Source organism: Mesoplodon densirostris, chromosome 2 (assembly GCF_025265405.1).
Source record: "Mesoplodon densirostris isolate mMesDen1 chromosome 2, mMesDen1 primary haplotype, whole genome shotgun sequence".
In the NCBI taxonomy this organism is placed as follows: Eukaryota; Metazoa; Chordata; class Mammalia; order Artiodactyla; family Ziphiidae; genus Mesoplodon; species Mesoplodon densirostris.
In genome coordinates, this window is record NC_082662.1 from 118428660 (window position 1) to 118444186 (window position 15527).

The 15527-nt window shown below is 39.1% G+C and overlaps 1 protein-coding gene across 1 annotated transcript; it reads left to right on the plus strand.

The window, feature by feature from the left end:
• On the plus strand, positions 1-10932 carry FCER1A (Fc epsilon receptor Ia). Its single transcript, XM_060088310.1, has 5 exons — positions 1-55; positions 471-491; positions 7252-7506; positions 9016-9273; positions 10745-10932. The coding sequence occupies exons 1-5, from the start codon at positions 1-3 to the stop codon at positions 10930-10932; spliced, it is 777 nt and encodes a 258-aa protein (XP_059944293.1).
• Positions 10933-15527: the final 4595 nt, after the last annotated feature.

The following is a 15527-nucleotide window of genomic DNA, read 5'->3' on the forward strand; positions in this document are numbered from 1 at the left end:
ATGCCTACTGCCATGGGAACCCTTGCCCTGCTGTGGATAGCTCTGCTGCTCTTCTGTAAGTAGAGATCAGTTACTGGCCCCTTCAGGGGCCAAAATGGATTGGGGAAGCAGCTGGAGTGGGAAAGTTGATCATTTTACTGGTGACTTTTTCTAGGCTATGTGCAAACCGTGGGGAATTTCCCAGGGATTCTGTAGGGAAGGCAAGCTGGATAGCAGAGGAAGTGGGGCTGAACACCACCTAAGGGGGAAGCTGGACTGAAAGTCTCATCCTTGCTATCATGCTGGCAGCTTCCAGAGGGCAAGGGAGGAAAGACAGAAGCTCCTTCCTTCCCTGAGTCAAATTCCTGGAAAGATGGTTGGCCCTTAAAACTTCGTGGATGTAAACCTCATCACCATTTCCAGATCCCAGTCTTTAGGTGTCCAGAAGGCTGGGGATAGACACTAACATATCCTCTCTGGACGTTTTGCAGCTCCAGATGGCACATCAGCAGGTGAGTCCTCTGTCCTTGTTCCCTCAGCATTTCAATGTGTCTGGGACTTGCCCTCCCTTCACTCTTTCCCTTCATCCCATCATCTATTTTCTAATGATTATTAATCTGCTCTTCCCTGTCCAACCCGCTTCCACCTTGCATAATCTTCCTTTTTTCCCCCATTCAAAAGTTTCCCACATGCCACTTCATTCTCTCAAGTCACCCTTTCCTCTTTAATGCCAACAATCATGTCTGTTGAGCATCTAAGTGTCTCAGTGACTCCTCCAGCCACTATCAGGTAAACTCGTTCTTTTTTTTTAATTTATTTTTTTATACAGCAGTTTCTTATTAGTTACCTATTTTATACATATTAGTGTATATATGTCAATCCCAATCTCTCAATTCATCCTACAACCCCCCACCCCCGCTTTCCCCCCTTTGTGTCCATACGTTTGTTCTCTACATCTGTGATTCTATTTCTGCCTTGCAAACTAGTTCATCTGTACCAATTTTCTAGATTCCATATATATGCGTTAATATACGATATTTGTTTTTCTCTTTCTGACTTACTCTGTATGACAGTCTCTAGGTCCATCCGCATCTCTACAAATGGCCCAACTTCACTCCTTTTTATGGCTGAGTAATATTCCATTGTATATGTGTACCACATCTTCATTATCCATTCATCTGTCGATGGGCATTTAGGCTGCTTCCATGACCTGGCTATTGCAAATAGTGCTGCAATGAACATTGGGGTGCATGTGTTTTTTGTTTGTTTGTTTGTTTTTGTGGTACACGGGCATTTCACTGTTGTGGCCTCTCCCGTTGTGGAGCACAGGCTCCAGATGTGCAGGCTCTGGATGCACAGGCTCAGTAGTCATGGCTCACGGGCCTAGCCACTCAGCGGCATGTGGGATCTTCCTGGACCAGGGCATGAACCCATGTCCCCTGCATCGGCAGGCAGACTCTCAACCACTGTGCCACCAGGGAAGCCCCCATGTGTCTTTTTGAATTATGGTTTTCTCTGGGTATATGCCCAGTAGTGGGATTGCTGTGTCATATGGTAATTCTATTTTTAGTTTATTAAGGAACCTCCATACTGTTCCCTATAGTGGCTGTATCAATTTACATTCCCACCAACAGTGCAAGAGGGTTCCCTTTATTCCGCACCCATTCCAGCATTTGTTGTTTGTAGATTTTCTGATGATGCTCCTTCTAACTGGGGTGAGTTGATACCTCATTGTAGTTTTGATTTGCATTTCTCTAATAATTAGTGATGTTGATCAGCTTTTCATGTGCCTCTTGGCCATCTGTATGTCTTCTTTGGAGAAATGTCTATTTAGGTCTTCTGCCCATTTTTTGATTGTTTTTTTTTTATTATTATTCAGATGCATGAGCTGTTTGTATATATTGGAGATTAATCCTTTGTCCGTTGATTCATTGGCAAATATTTACTCCCATTCTGAGGGTTGTCTTTTTGTCTTGTTTATAGTTTCCTTTGCTGTGCAAAAGCTTTTAAGTTTAATTAGGTCCCATTTATTCATTTTTGTTTTTATTTCCATTACTCTAGGATGTGGATAAAAAAGATCTTACTATGATTTATGTCGAAGAGTGTCCTTCCTATGCTTTCCTCTAAGAGTTTTATGGTGTCCGGTCTTACATGTAGGTCTTTAATCCACTTTGAATTTATTTTTCTGTATGGTGTTAGGGAGTGTTCTAATTTCATTCTTTTACATTTAGCTGTCCAGTTCTCCCAACACCACTTATTGAAGAGACTGTCTTTTCACCATTGTATATTCTTGCCTCCTTTGTCATAGATTAGTTGACCATAGGTGCGTGGGTTTATCTCAGGACTTTCTATCCTGTTCCATTGATCTATATTTCTGTTTGGTGCCAGTACCATATTGTCTCAATTACTGTAGTTTTGTAGTATAGTCCGAAGTCAGGGAGCCTGATTCCTCCAGCTCTGTTTTTATTTCTCAAGATTGCTTTGGCTATTCAGGGTCTTTTGTGTCTCCATACAAATTTTAAGACTTTCTTGGTTTAGTTCTGTAAAAAATGCCATTGGTAATTTGATACGGATTGCATTGGATCTGTAGATTGCTTTGGGTAGTATAGTCATGTTCACAATATTTATTCTTCCAATCCAAGAACATAGTATATCTCTCCATCTGTTTTTATCATCTATGATTTCTTTCATCTGTGTCTTATAGTTTTCTGCATACAGGTATTTTGTCTCCTTAGGAAGGTTTATTCCTAGGTATTTTATTCTTTTTGTTGTAATGGTGAATGGGATTTTTTCCTTAATTTCTCTTTCTGATCCTTCATTGTTATTGTATAGGACTGTAAGAGATTTCTGCCCATTAATTTTGTATTCTGCAACTTTACCAAATTCATTGATTAGTTCTAGTTGTTTTCTGGTGGCATCTTTAGGGTTATCTATGTATAGTATCATGTTATCCACAAACAATGACAGCTTTACTTCTTTTCCAATTTGGATTCCTTTTACTTCTTCTTCTTCTCTGATTGCCATGGCTAGGACTTCCAAAACTATGTTGAATAAGAGTGGCGAGAGTGGATATCCTTGTCTCATTCCTGATCTTAGAGGAAATGCTGTCACTTTTTTCAACATTGAGAATGATGTTTGCTGTGAGTTTGTTGTATATGGCCTTTATTATGTTGAGGTTGTTTCCCCCTATCCCACTTTCTGGAGAGTTTTTATCATACTTCGGTGTTGAATTATGTCAAAAGCTTTTTCTGCATCTATTGAGATGATCATATGTTTTTTATTCTTCAATTTGTTAATATGGTGTATCACGTTGATTGATTTGCATATATTGAAGAATCCTTGCATCCCTGGGGTAAGTCCCACTTGATCATGGTGTATGATCTTTTTAATGTGTTGTTGGATTCTGTTACTAGTATTTTGTTGAGGATTTTTGCATCTATATTCATCAGTGATATGAGTCTGTAATTTTCTTTATTTGTAGTATCTTGTCTGGTTTTGGTATCAGGGTGATGGTGGCCTCATAAAATGAGTTTGGGAGTGTTCCTTCCTCTGCAATGTTTTGGAAGAGTTTGAGGAGGATGGGAGTTAGCTCTTCTCTAAACGTTTGATCAAATTCATCTGTGAGTCCATCTGGTCCTGGACTTTTGTTTGTTGGAAGATTTATTTTATTTATTTATTTATTTTCGGTACGCGGGCCTCTCACTGTTGTGGCCTCTCCCATTGCGGAGCACAGGCTCTGGACACGCAGGCTCAGTGGCCATGGCTCATAGGCCCAGCCACTCTGCGGCATGTGGGATCTTCCTGGACTGGGGCATGAACCCGTGTCCCCTGCAACGGCAGGCAGACTCTCAACCACTGCGCCACCAGGGAAGCCTTGTTGGAAGATTTTAAATCACAGTTTCAATTTTATTACTTGTGATTGGTCTGTTCATATTTTCTATTTCTTCCTGGTTCAACCTTGGAAGGTTATAGCTTTCTAAGAATTGTCCATTTCTTCTAGGTTGTCCATTTTTTTGGCATAGAGTTTCTTGTAGTAGTATCTTATGATGCTTCATATTTCTGCAGTGTCTGTTGTAACTTCTCCTTTTCATTTCTAATTTTATTGATTTGATTCCTCTCCCTCTTTTATTTGATGAGTCTGGCTAAAGGTTTATCAATTTTGTTTGTCTTCTCAAAGAATCAGCTTTTAGTTTTATTGATCTTTGCTATTGTTTTCTTTCCATTCCATTTATTTCTGCTCTGATATTTATGATTTCTTTCCTTCTGCTGACTTTGGGGTTTTGTTTTTTCTTTCCTTAGATCCTTTAGGTGTAAGGTTAGATTGTTTATTTGAGATTTTTCTTGTTTCTTGAGGTAGGATTGTATTGCTATAAACTTCCCACTTAGAACTGCTTTTGCTGCATCCCATAGGTTTTGGATCATCATGTTTTCATTTTCATTTCTCTCTAGGTATTTTTTGATTTCCTCTTTCATTTCTTCAGTGATCTCTTGGTTATTTAGTAACATATTGTTTAGCCTCCATGTGTTTGTGTTTTTTACGTTTTTTCCCCTGTAATTCATTTCTAATCTCATAGCATTGTGGTTGGAAAAGATGCTTGATATGATTCCAGCTTTCTTAAGGTTACCAAGGCTTGATTTGTTACCCAAGAGGTGATCTATCCTGGAGAATGTGTTGTGTGAACTTGAGAAGAAAGTGTAATCTGCTCTTTTAGGATGGAGTGTCCTATAAATGTCAATTAAATCTATCTGGCCTATTGTGTCATTTTAAGCTTGTGTTTCCTTATTACATTTCTGTTTGGATAATCTGTTCATTGGTGTGAGGTGTTAAAATCCTCCACTATTTCTGTGTTACTGTTGATTTCCTCTTTTATAGCTGTTAGAATTTGCCTTATTTATTGAGGTGCTCCTATGTTGGGTGCATATGTAATTGTTATATCTTCTTCTTGGATTGATCCCTTGATCATTATTTAGTGTCCTTCCTTGTCTCTTGTAATATTCTTTATGTTAAAGTCTACTTTATCTGATATGAATATTGCTACTCCAGCTTTCTTATGACTTCCATTTGCTTGGAGTATCTTTTTCCATCTCCTCACTTTCAGTCTGTATGTGTCCCTAGGTCTGAAGTGGGTCTCTTTTAGACAGCATATATATGTATCTTGTTTTTGTATCCATTCAGCAAGCCTGTGTCTTTTGGTTGGAGCATTTAATCCATTCACATTTAAGGTAATTATTGATATGTATGCTCCTATGACCATTTTCTTATTTGTTTTGGGTTTGTTTTTGTAAGTCCTTTTCTTCTCTTGTGTTTCCCACTTAGAGAACTTCCCTTAGCATTTTTATAAAGCTGGTTTGGTGGTGCTGAATGATCTTAGCTTTTGCTTGTCTGAAAAGCTTTTGATTTCTCCATCGGATCTGAATGAGATCCTTGCCAGGTAGAGTAATCTTGGTTATAGATTCTTCCCTTTCATCACTTTAAATATATCATGCCACTCGCTTCTGGCTTGTAGAGTTTCTGCTGAGAAATCAGCTGTTAACCTTATGAGAGTTCTCTTGTATTTTTTTTCCCTTGTTGCTTTTAATAATTTTTCCTTTTCTTAATTTTTGTCAATTTGATTACTATATGTCTTGGTGTGTTTCTCCTTGGCTTTATCCTGCCTGGGACTCTCTGCACTTCCTGGACTTAGGTGACTATTTCCTTTCCCATGTTAGGGAATTTTTCAACTATAATCTCTTCAAATATTTTCTCGGGTCTTTTTCTCCCTCTTCGCCTTCTGGGACCCCTATAGTGAGGATGTTGGTGCATTTAATGTTGTCACAGAAGTCTCTTAAGCTGTCTTCACTTCTTTTCATTCTTTTTTCTTTATTCTGTTCCAAAGCAGTGAATTCCACCATTCTGTCTTCAGGTCACTTATCCGTTCTTCTGCCTCAGTTATTCTGCTATTGATTCTTTCTAGTGCATTTTTCATTTCAGTTATTATATTGTTGATCTCTGTTTGGTTGTTCTTTCATTCTTCTAGGTCTTTGTTAAACATTTCTTGTATGTTCTCGATCTTTGCCTCCATTCTTTTTCTGAGGTCCTGGATCATCTTCACCATCATAATTCTGAATTCTTTTTCTGGAAGGTTGCCTACCTCCACTTCATTTAGTTGTTTTTCTGGGGTTTTATCTTGTTCCTTCATCTAGTAAATAGTCCTCTGCCTTTTCATTTTGTCTATCTTTCTGTGAATGTGGTTTTTGTTCCACAGGCTTCAGTATTGTAGTTCTTCTTGCTTCTGCTCTGCTTGTGTTGGAGGGTCTCCTGCAGGGGGCTTGGTGGCGGTGGGGTGGATGGTGGCTGTGGCTTACCACAGGGACAAGGACACTAGCAGCAGAAGTTCTGGGATGCACTCCTTAGCGTGAGCCCTCCCAGCCTCCACTATTAACCCCACCAAAGAGCCTGTAGTCCTCGTTCAATTCTTACACCAACATCACTATTATTATTATTGCCATTTTATAATTGAGGATGCTGAAACTCATATTAAGTCATTTGCTGGAGGTTACACAGCTAACAAAGGACTGGATTGTAACATAAGTCCCTTGAATCCAAGTCTTTCAGCAGCATGATCTCTTCCTCATCACCACCTGGCTGCTTCCGAAGTTTCTGTTCAAATTTGTACCACATCTCTTTGTCCCTGAAAGCCTTTTAAGACTGATCCTCTTGGTGCTTCTCACTACCATCCAGAATTGACATATATTTTTAATTCCATATTCACTCACAATTAAATAGTCATAAAAATTTAGAGCTGAGAGAGATCATGTATTTCATCTAGTCCAATACCTTAATTCATCCATTATTCACTCATTCATCAACTCAATAAATATTTAATGAACACTTACTCTGTAATAGTCACTGTGCTGAGTTATGGTTGAACATCACAGACATAATCTCTGCCTGAAGAGACTGCAGTCCTCATTTACAGATATTGGAACTGAAATTTAGAGAATTAGAGGGAGCTATCCTACAGCACATAGTAAATTTGTTTGTTTTTGAATATCCTGCATTTGTGTCTTATGTTTCTCCCTATGTTGGGAGCTCTGTGAGGCCACAACACCCTTTTCTCCTTCCTTTAATCCTAGGAATCAGGACAGTTTCTTATCACCAACGGTATAAGTAAGGGTAGACTGACCATTGATTGTCTTACTATTGGTATGTCTGTACTTTGGAGGCTATACAGTTTTCAATGATATTTTTCCCCCTTCTATATCTCTTTCCACAATCTGCTCTTCTCAAAGCCATCTGGAAACCTAAGATATCCTTGAATCCCCCATGGAACAGAATATTTAGAGGAGAGAATGTGACTCTTACATGTAGAGGGAACAATGCCCTTGAAGATAACTCCACTTTGTGGACCCACAACAATAACTCTTTGGAAGTAAAAACTTCACGTTTCAACATCATGAATGCAAGCATCCAGGACAGTGGGGAATATAGATGTCAAAGCAAAGGAGTTTTCATGAGTGAACCTGTGTACCTAGATGTCATCAGTGGTAAGTTCCAGGGTTATGGAAATATCAGTTCTCTCATGTGAGGAATGGCCCATCTGAGGATGGGGAGAAAGTTATTCCAAGGCTTAGGGCACCAAGCTGGGACTCAGGGTCTCTAACCAGACCTGTCCATCTCTCTTCTTCTACCTCTACTCCTTCTGTCAGCCATTCTGTCTTCTTTCAAGATTCTGGCAATCTCCCAGTGTTACTCCTCTACTCAATTTCACTTCTGACTCTCTTTTCTACATAGGTGCACATGCATGTTTTATGGTCAAATGGCACGTTGGATATGTGAACATTGCAAAGAGATGTATATGTTAAATAGGATCAAAAGATTGATTTAAAGATTTGCTCTGCAATTTCCATGTATCACAACCTCAGTATTAAGTGGCACTCTTCATTTTGAAAGATATCTCTGTACATTCCTCATGTCCTCTGCTTTTACTTAAGAACAAATCTTATGTTTGCTTCATCTTTATCACTCTCCTACTGTCAACAATTAGTTCAGCATGCCCAGGCACATGTGGGTTAGTCCGTAAATGTTGAATGAACAAAGCAATGATTTCATTTGCATGGCTAGCTCATTGCTATATTTTGCTTTATATTTTTAAATAAAAAATATTTTAAAGCATAAACATACTTTGAATTTTTCTCGAGTAAAAAGAGATGTTTCAACAGTTGTGTACAAATTCCAAATAGAAACTAAAGCAGTGTAAAATATCTTCTTTATTTCTTTGGAGTAGATTCTAGAAAAGTCCTCAAGGATTGCTCCTAAATAAAATATGCTTGTGCAACCTAACCACATTTCCATTGAAAAGTCTCCCTTGGTGAATGCTTTTCAATTCTTAAAATGACATTAGCCATGCAATCTGACTCTTATATTTTACTGAATCATTATTGACCAACGATTGTTAAGAACCTACCAACTCCTAGGTATTATGTTAGGCACTGGAAATATGATGTAAGGAACAGACATGCCTCAGACCTCTGAAGTATAGAGCCCAATGAGGAAAAGGACATCCATTCAGTAATTACACAAATAACTAATTAAAAGTGTGATACATGTTCTGAAGAAGTCAGGGGCTAACTGTGACTAATAGAACTGAGAAGCACCTATAAGGTTAGAGAGGACAAAACAGACACTCTCCTAGGCTAAGACTCCCCAGGCAGAGTGGGTTTATTTCCCCCTTAGTGACTAAATGCAACAATGGAGCTGAGTGGGATAATGGGTTTCAGACCTTCTATGTGTGGGCTCATTAGAAAGGTCAGCGATGTTGTGGTCCCAGAATTACTTTTCAGGAGGAGAGAGGATTTATCAATAGAGGAGACAGTCTGTAAGCATTATTTTGTGTTTCCTTTTTATTGACCTTATGAGCCAAGAAATGGGTTAATGATAAAGGTTTCTGACACACACTCTCTGCATGACCTCTTTTATCTATTTTTATTTTATTTTTATTTATTATTAATTTTATCTATCATTGTTGAATAAATGACATAACAAATGCTCTTCAGACTGGCTGCTCCTTCAGGCCTCTGCTGAGATGGTGTTGGAGGGTGAGCCCCTCTTCCTCAGGTGCCATGGCTGGAGGAATCTGAATGTCTACAAGGTGACTTACTTCAAGAATGACAAAGCCCTTAAGTACTGGTATGAGAACCACAACATCTCCATTACCAACGCCACAACAGGGGACAATGGCACATATTACTGCGTGGGCACAATTCAGCAGATATACTATACTTCTAATCACCTCAGCATTAAAATAATAAAAGGTAAGTTGGTGAAGGAAAAGGAAGGAGTCCATAGCAGGGGAAAGGAGAAAGAACATTTGAGCCTAAAGTGATAGCAGCTGTAGAATGGGGGCAGCTGTGATTCCTTGGAAAGTCTATTAGACTTGCAATGAGGGGACCAGGGGTAGAGTGTATCCCTCAGTCTGTCTTAGATTCCTTACTTGTTCAATGGCAACAGTGATACCTGCTTACATGGAATTTTTATAAATATTAAATGTAATATTTGTGAAATGAATTGTTAAATACTAGCCAAGCAAAGTCATCTGTTGCTCCTGGGGAGAAACTTATATTCATCAAATTGAAAGAGAGTTTCAAAGTTGAAGGAACAAAAGCTATAAAGAGCTTGAAGAGTTTATTCTAGCCTAGGAGGGATGGGAAAGGAAACCAACAAGTCAAGAGGCTGTGTGCCTGTGAATTAGGAGATGAGAGAGAGGGCTTGATGAGGAAAGAATAGGCAAGTGGGCTGCCTCTCTAGCCAATGAAAAAGGCTGCTCTTTCCAAACTTCATATGAAAAAGTGAGCCTTTGAAATATTTACCTTGCAATGAAGAAATCAGACTTTTGCTTGGTGGAATTTGCTCATGCTAATATCTTAAAAAGCATGAGACCAGAAGCCAGAATTAAGCTCTAATGGTTGCTCTCTGTAAACTAATTTGAGACCTGTTATTTTATTGTTGCTGGGCTTCTAGTACCCTTATCTGTAAAATAAAGGATTTGGACTAGACTCCACTAGAATCACTTGGGGAATTAAAAAAAAATGGTGTCTGTATATCATCCCTTGAGATTCTGATTTAATTGGTTTGGAATGAGGCCTGGGCACCAGTATTTAAAATCTCTTTCAGGTAATGGTAATATGCAGCCAGTGTTGAGAGCCATCAGTATAAGTGATTTGTAAGTAATTTCTGGCTGTAATATTCTAGGGTTCTATAATTCTAGAGCAATCACAAAAAATCAGTACTTTGCAAATAGAGTAATGGAATCACAAAACAGTGGAATTGGAAGGCAACTTAAATATGATCTAGTCCAATATTTTCATTTCACCCAACAGACATGCAATAAATGCTGACTGATTGATTGATTGAGAAATAAGGCACTGGTGACCCGCTGCCCTCATTCTGTCTCCTTTCCACCTCTGAATCATATGTGGATGTTGGTCTTGTCAGCTCCAAGGAAGTGGCCATCTTTCCTATGACCTTTCCCCTTGGGCATACTGGCTAGACAAACCATTAGAGAGGGGCTGTGGGGGAAATACTCAGGACTCCCTAGGGTTCCAGGGAGCATAGACTGAGGAACCCAAACTCATGAGTGTTTTCTCTTTGCTCCTGGATGGCATATCATGCTAGAAAATGGAAGACCATGTTGGGTCCTTCTCTTAGGGAGGATGACACCCTTAAACTCATTTTTCAGTTTCTAATATGAGTTATGTTTCTTGTTGCATCTCGATTCCACTCCAGCTCCCCAAAGCAAATATTTCTGGCTACAATTTCTTATCCCATTGTTGGTGAAGATTCTGTTTGTTGTGGACACAGGGTTGTTTATCTCGACCCAGCAGCAGTTCACATTTCTCTTGAAGATTAAGAGAACCAGGAAACGCAACAAACTTATGGACCCACAGCCCAGACCAGAACCCCCAAATAACTGATGTTACTGCTCAAGAAACATCTGCAATAGCAATTTCTTTCTGGCATTAGCAATTGCTTCTTAATTGTTAAACACAGCTCACAAGGTACCAAGTGCTCAAAGCTTTACAGAACTGCTTCATTAAGCCAATCAAAACTGGTCAAGTGGCATGTAATAGTAAGTGCTCAATAAACATCATTTAAATAAGTAAAAGAATGAATAGATTCATTTATTAGTATTAAAAGAGATGTACAACTTGAATAAAAGAAGTATGAAACCACGTAACATGACGTTCATAAGTATTTGAGGCTTGCTAATTTCTTTTCTGTTTCTAGAGGCAAGAACCATGAAGTTCTAGATTAGAAATGTTCTCTTTTCTAATGTTTTCTCCATTGTAAGTCTGAGCTAGAAATGAGAAGACATGGTAGGATGCTGATGAAGTTGATCATTTTTATGCTCTCTCTTCAACTTACTATCATATGAACTTCTAGTTCTTGGCAGAACCTGGGGCAGGCTTGAGCCATAGGTCTCTGGGGATGGGGCTCAGTCTAAGATTTCCCTGTGATTGTTTCACTCCTCTAATATCTCCCCAATTTAAATCTTCTATACCCTCTTACAGCACCTGTTAAACATCTTAGCGAAATTCTAGCAAATAATAATCATAACTCTCACTCTGAAAACAGTCCAGGACTGAATAAGATCTCAGTCAAAGACACAATCTTTGCTCTCCCACCCACACCCCACCTCTGCTTATGGAGACAGTTATAGTGGGGGCCTGGGGTAAGCATTAGGGAGGAGAGGCAAGTGCTGACCAAGAGTTCACAACAGGCAACAGAGGATCAGAGCACCTTTAGTTTACCTGTGTTTTCGAACAATTAATAACATAACATAAGGAAGAAGTGAATTAGGGGGAAAATTTGTAAATATCCATGAGACTGACAAGGCCCATTTTCTCTGAAGGATGTTTGGGGCCATAAAGCAGAGAATAATTATTAAAGCTTTTAAAAATATATATATAGGTATTTGATGTTGAGGTGGGGGAAATTTTCCCCTTGACCTCTCTTGAGTTTTTGTGGCTGAACTAATAATAAAATTTACACAAGACAAATTAGCAAGAGAAAAATAAATACTTTTTAATTAATGTCTCATAGAAATGGGATCTAAAAAGTCGTCAAAGCAGGCAGCTTTTATACTTTTTAGATAAAGAAGTGATACATTTGAGAGGAATTGACAGGACAAAGAAGGTTAGGATTGGTGTGCTCAATTCGTGAAGAATCTAAACAGAGTTTGGGCTGGAGGTGGTAAATAAAATAAGTAACAAGTTTGTTTATATAGGCTTCTAAGCCCCGAATTCCCTCTCTCTGGCAATAAGGGCGTCCTTCTACCTCCAGATGCAAGGAGTATACCTCTTATGTGTGAGATTTATTTCCTACTTTCAGGAAGACAGAAATATACATGGAAAAGAATATGAAAAAATATGAGGATATATCCTTTTTCATATGCTTTTCCATTATGGTTTATCACAGGATATTGAATATAGTTCCCTGTGCTACACAGCAGGACCTCCATTCTATATATGAGTTTGCATCTGCTAATGCCAAACTCCCAATCCATCCATCCCTGATTCTTAAGTAACTTTAACTCAAAATAATCAATATGTCATTGTGGCATATTTAGGGGCAGCCCACCCTGAGCCCCAAGACTGGTATGAAACTCCTTAACACTGTGCCTTTTTAAAAAATCATTTCAGAGAGATAGGAAATGACCAGATTCTCAGGGAAAGGCCTTGGCACTTGGCTTTGTGTAAAGAAGCCTGGTGAGTGTAGAAGAGATTTTTCCTGCAACCATAGGCCAGGAAAAGTCCCTACAGGAAGCTCCTTGGTGTTGTTCCTGGACACTTCCCTACCTTTAAAGAAAGACAGGAGGTCTGTTAGAAGTTATAGCCTTGAGACCACAGTCTTACAGAACATTCATTAACAACATCTTGTCTCAAAGTGTTTAACACACAGCTATGCATCAGGCTAGAGAGCAAGTTACTTCCTCCTTTATTTGGGCTGAGGCCAAGTGACCCAGAGTTAAGAATTGAGAGAGACTGAACATGGATAGAAAGTCGAGGCTTTATAAGCTTCAGATACATCTTCTGAGGGATTTTCTGAGTCTCTGAGTGACTTTTACCTCTATTTTCACTTTTTCACTTTACCTCCAATTCACTTTCACCTCCATTTTCATCCTCACTCCCAGCTTGCAAGGGCTATGGACAGAGCACAAACCTGGAAATTCAAGCTGTTGTTAACCAGCTGTGTGACTGGGGCAAGTTCTTTCCAGTCTCTGAGATTCCATTTCTTCTTTGTAACAAGGGGCGTTTGGACTAGGTGGTCTCTAAGCTCCCTTTGAGCCCATTTTGTCCTTCATTATGTGGGAACCCAGTTCTACGTGGTGACTCTCCAGCACAAAGGCTCAGAACACATTCCCAAAAAAGCTCCGGTGTGAATTTCTCCTTCATCCTCTACACACTGGTCTCTCCCTTCATTGTGCTCTCCCATGTATCTAAATTTCAGGTTCATATCAGACTTATGTCTACCATTTATTTCCACATATTTTCTTCCTGATATTCATACATCTGTTCCATAAGGAATATGGAACACACAGTGAGGTCTTGAGTATTTTGTGGACCCCCAAAATATGGCATTTATAAAGGTGCTTTTCATTTTAATATACATAAAGTCTGTCTGTACCAGAGAGGAAGTATGGATGTTATACAAATGATTAGAATAGAAATAATTCACCCCAGCTCCACCCTTGGGGCTTCCTCTGTTACCTCCAATATCTTACCAGATTGGTCTAGGCCAGTCCATAGAGCAAATTTCTTTCCCATGATTGCTGTTCCAAATTGTCTGCTACAAAATGTCACAAACTCCCAATAATTAGGATTGGTTTTTGAAAATCAAGTTGGTAGCTCCCTACTAATGGCCAATGGAAGACAAATTTCCTTGGCTACCTCAAGAGTGGAAACTCAGACAAAAGATACACCTTGTATTTTGGGAAATTGAGTACCTGAAGAAAAGCTCTGTTCTTTCTCTCTTCTCATTAAATGGGAAATGGGACAACAAGAGCATCTCCTTGAAGTCAGAGATGGGAGATTTATGATGAGAATGGCAGAGGTACTCGCCAGCCTGGGTGCCCAGAGAAACTCAGAGAGTAGTATTGTCTCCTTGCCTTAAGTTGTCTACCCAGCCCTGGACAGTTAGTTACCAAGCCCAAGTCCCTATCTTGTGCCTTATCAGAAACTGACACTGGTCATCAGACCTTTACCTAACAGTTTTATCTAGACTAAGCAGAACACAACGCAAAAAAAAATTTTTTTTTAACTGTTTTTTGGCTATCCTAACAGAAATAAACTGACCTATCATTTCTAGAAATCTGGTCACAAAGGCAAAGATATCTTTTATCTCTGGTCAGATAGCACATGCCAGTGTTTCTTGGCAAAGCAAGACATGTTAACTTGACTTAGAAGATTTGTTAATTTCCACTGGCTTATCCTATCTTCAGCACCCAGCTAACTTCATGACACTCTTACAAGTGATATCTTGCCTCTGCAGCATCATCCCATGGGATCAGCTGTATTCTGAAGACTTCAAGAACTGGGTTTGAAATTCAGGTTATACCTGCTCTTCAGTATAGAAGGCCAGAGTGAAGTGGAAGGATGAGGGAGAGAGGACCAGGGCATATACCTTCACCTTCTGTGATGCTCAAACATGAAATGCTGTTTTTTACCTCAGGTTTTAAGTTGGGAGTATCTAAGAAGAAATTTCTGAAGATTAACTTCTGACAGCTTAGGAACTTACTGGAAATTTTTTTCATTAAGTCAAGCTTCAGATTTCTGCTCATTAATAAATAATTTCAGAAGTTGTAGTTAAAGTGCTTACATTTATAACACTATTTCAAAGATTTAGGTCTACCCTGCAAAAGGAACTATGATTTTGCTTGGCTTCCTCCAGCCTCCATCCTCTTTCACTCCTGCATTGGAGATGTGAAAAGCACTGAACTGTTCAGCATGCTCTCCTTTCCAAATTGGAGTTTTCTCACCTAGGCATCTTGGGACTATGGACAACCCACCTCTGTGTTCTAGTAGCTGATGATTTTTTGCTTTCCCACATTTGTACTCCTCATTTCCAGGAATGGTCAGTTAGGGCAGTTCTATCCACTTGGAGAGTGGTTTTGTGTTTTTTTTTGGCCTTCTGAAGAGTCCTCAGCTGTGATGAGATATTAGTAAACAGCAAAAGCAGATTACAAGAAAGCCTTCAACATCCACAGAAAATGACATGCATGTGTTTCCACACATTTTTGTTAAAATTTTTCATAAATTACTCATACACCCTTAACAACAACAACAGAGGTTTTTCTGAGGTGGTTTCCAAACACTTTGTTCATTAGCCTTCTAGAACCTTGCTGGATTTTGTGCTTTACTGGAGTTGTATAACCCAATATATTCTCAGGGCATATGTGGATGTGTTCATGGGTGTGTAACAGAACATAGGTATGAGTGACCCAGGCAGGTAAATCTTTCCCCTATATTCTTAAGTGTATGCCAAGTCATTTTCTATCCTCTCTAAAGGA

Coding starts and splice junctions, on each gene's coding strand:
- FCER1A (XM_060088310.1), top strand. CDS start 1: ATGCCTACTGCCATGGGAACCCTTGCCCTGCTGTGGATAGCTCTGCTG. Junction 492..7,251: donor TCCAGATGGCACATCAGCAG/GTGAGTCCTCTG, acceptor CTCTTCTCAAAG/CCATCTGGAAACCTAAGATA. Junction 7,507..9,015: donor GTACCTAGATGTCATCAGTG/GTAAGTTCCAGG, acceptor AATGCTCTTCAG/ACTGGCTGCTCCTTCAGGCC.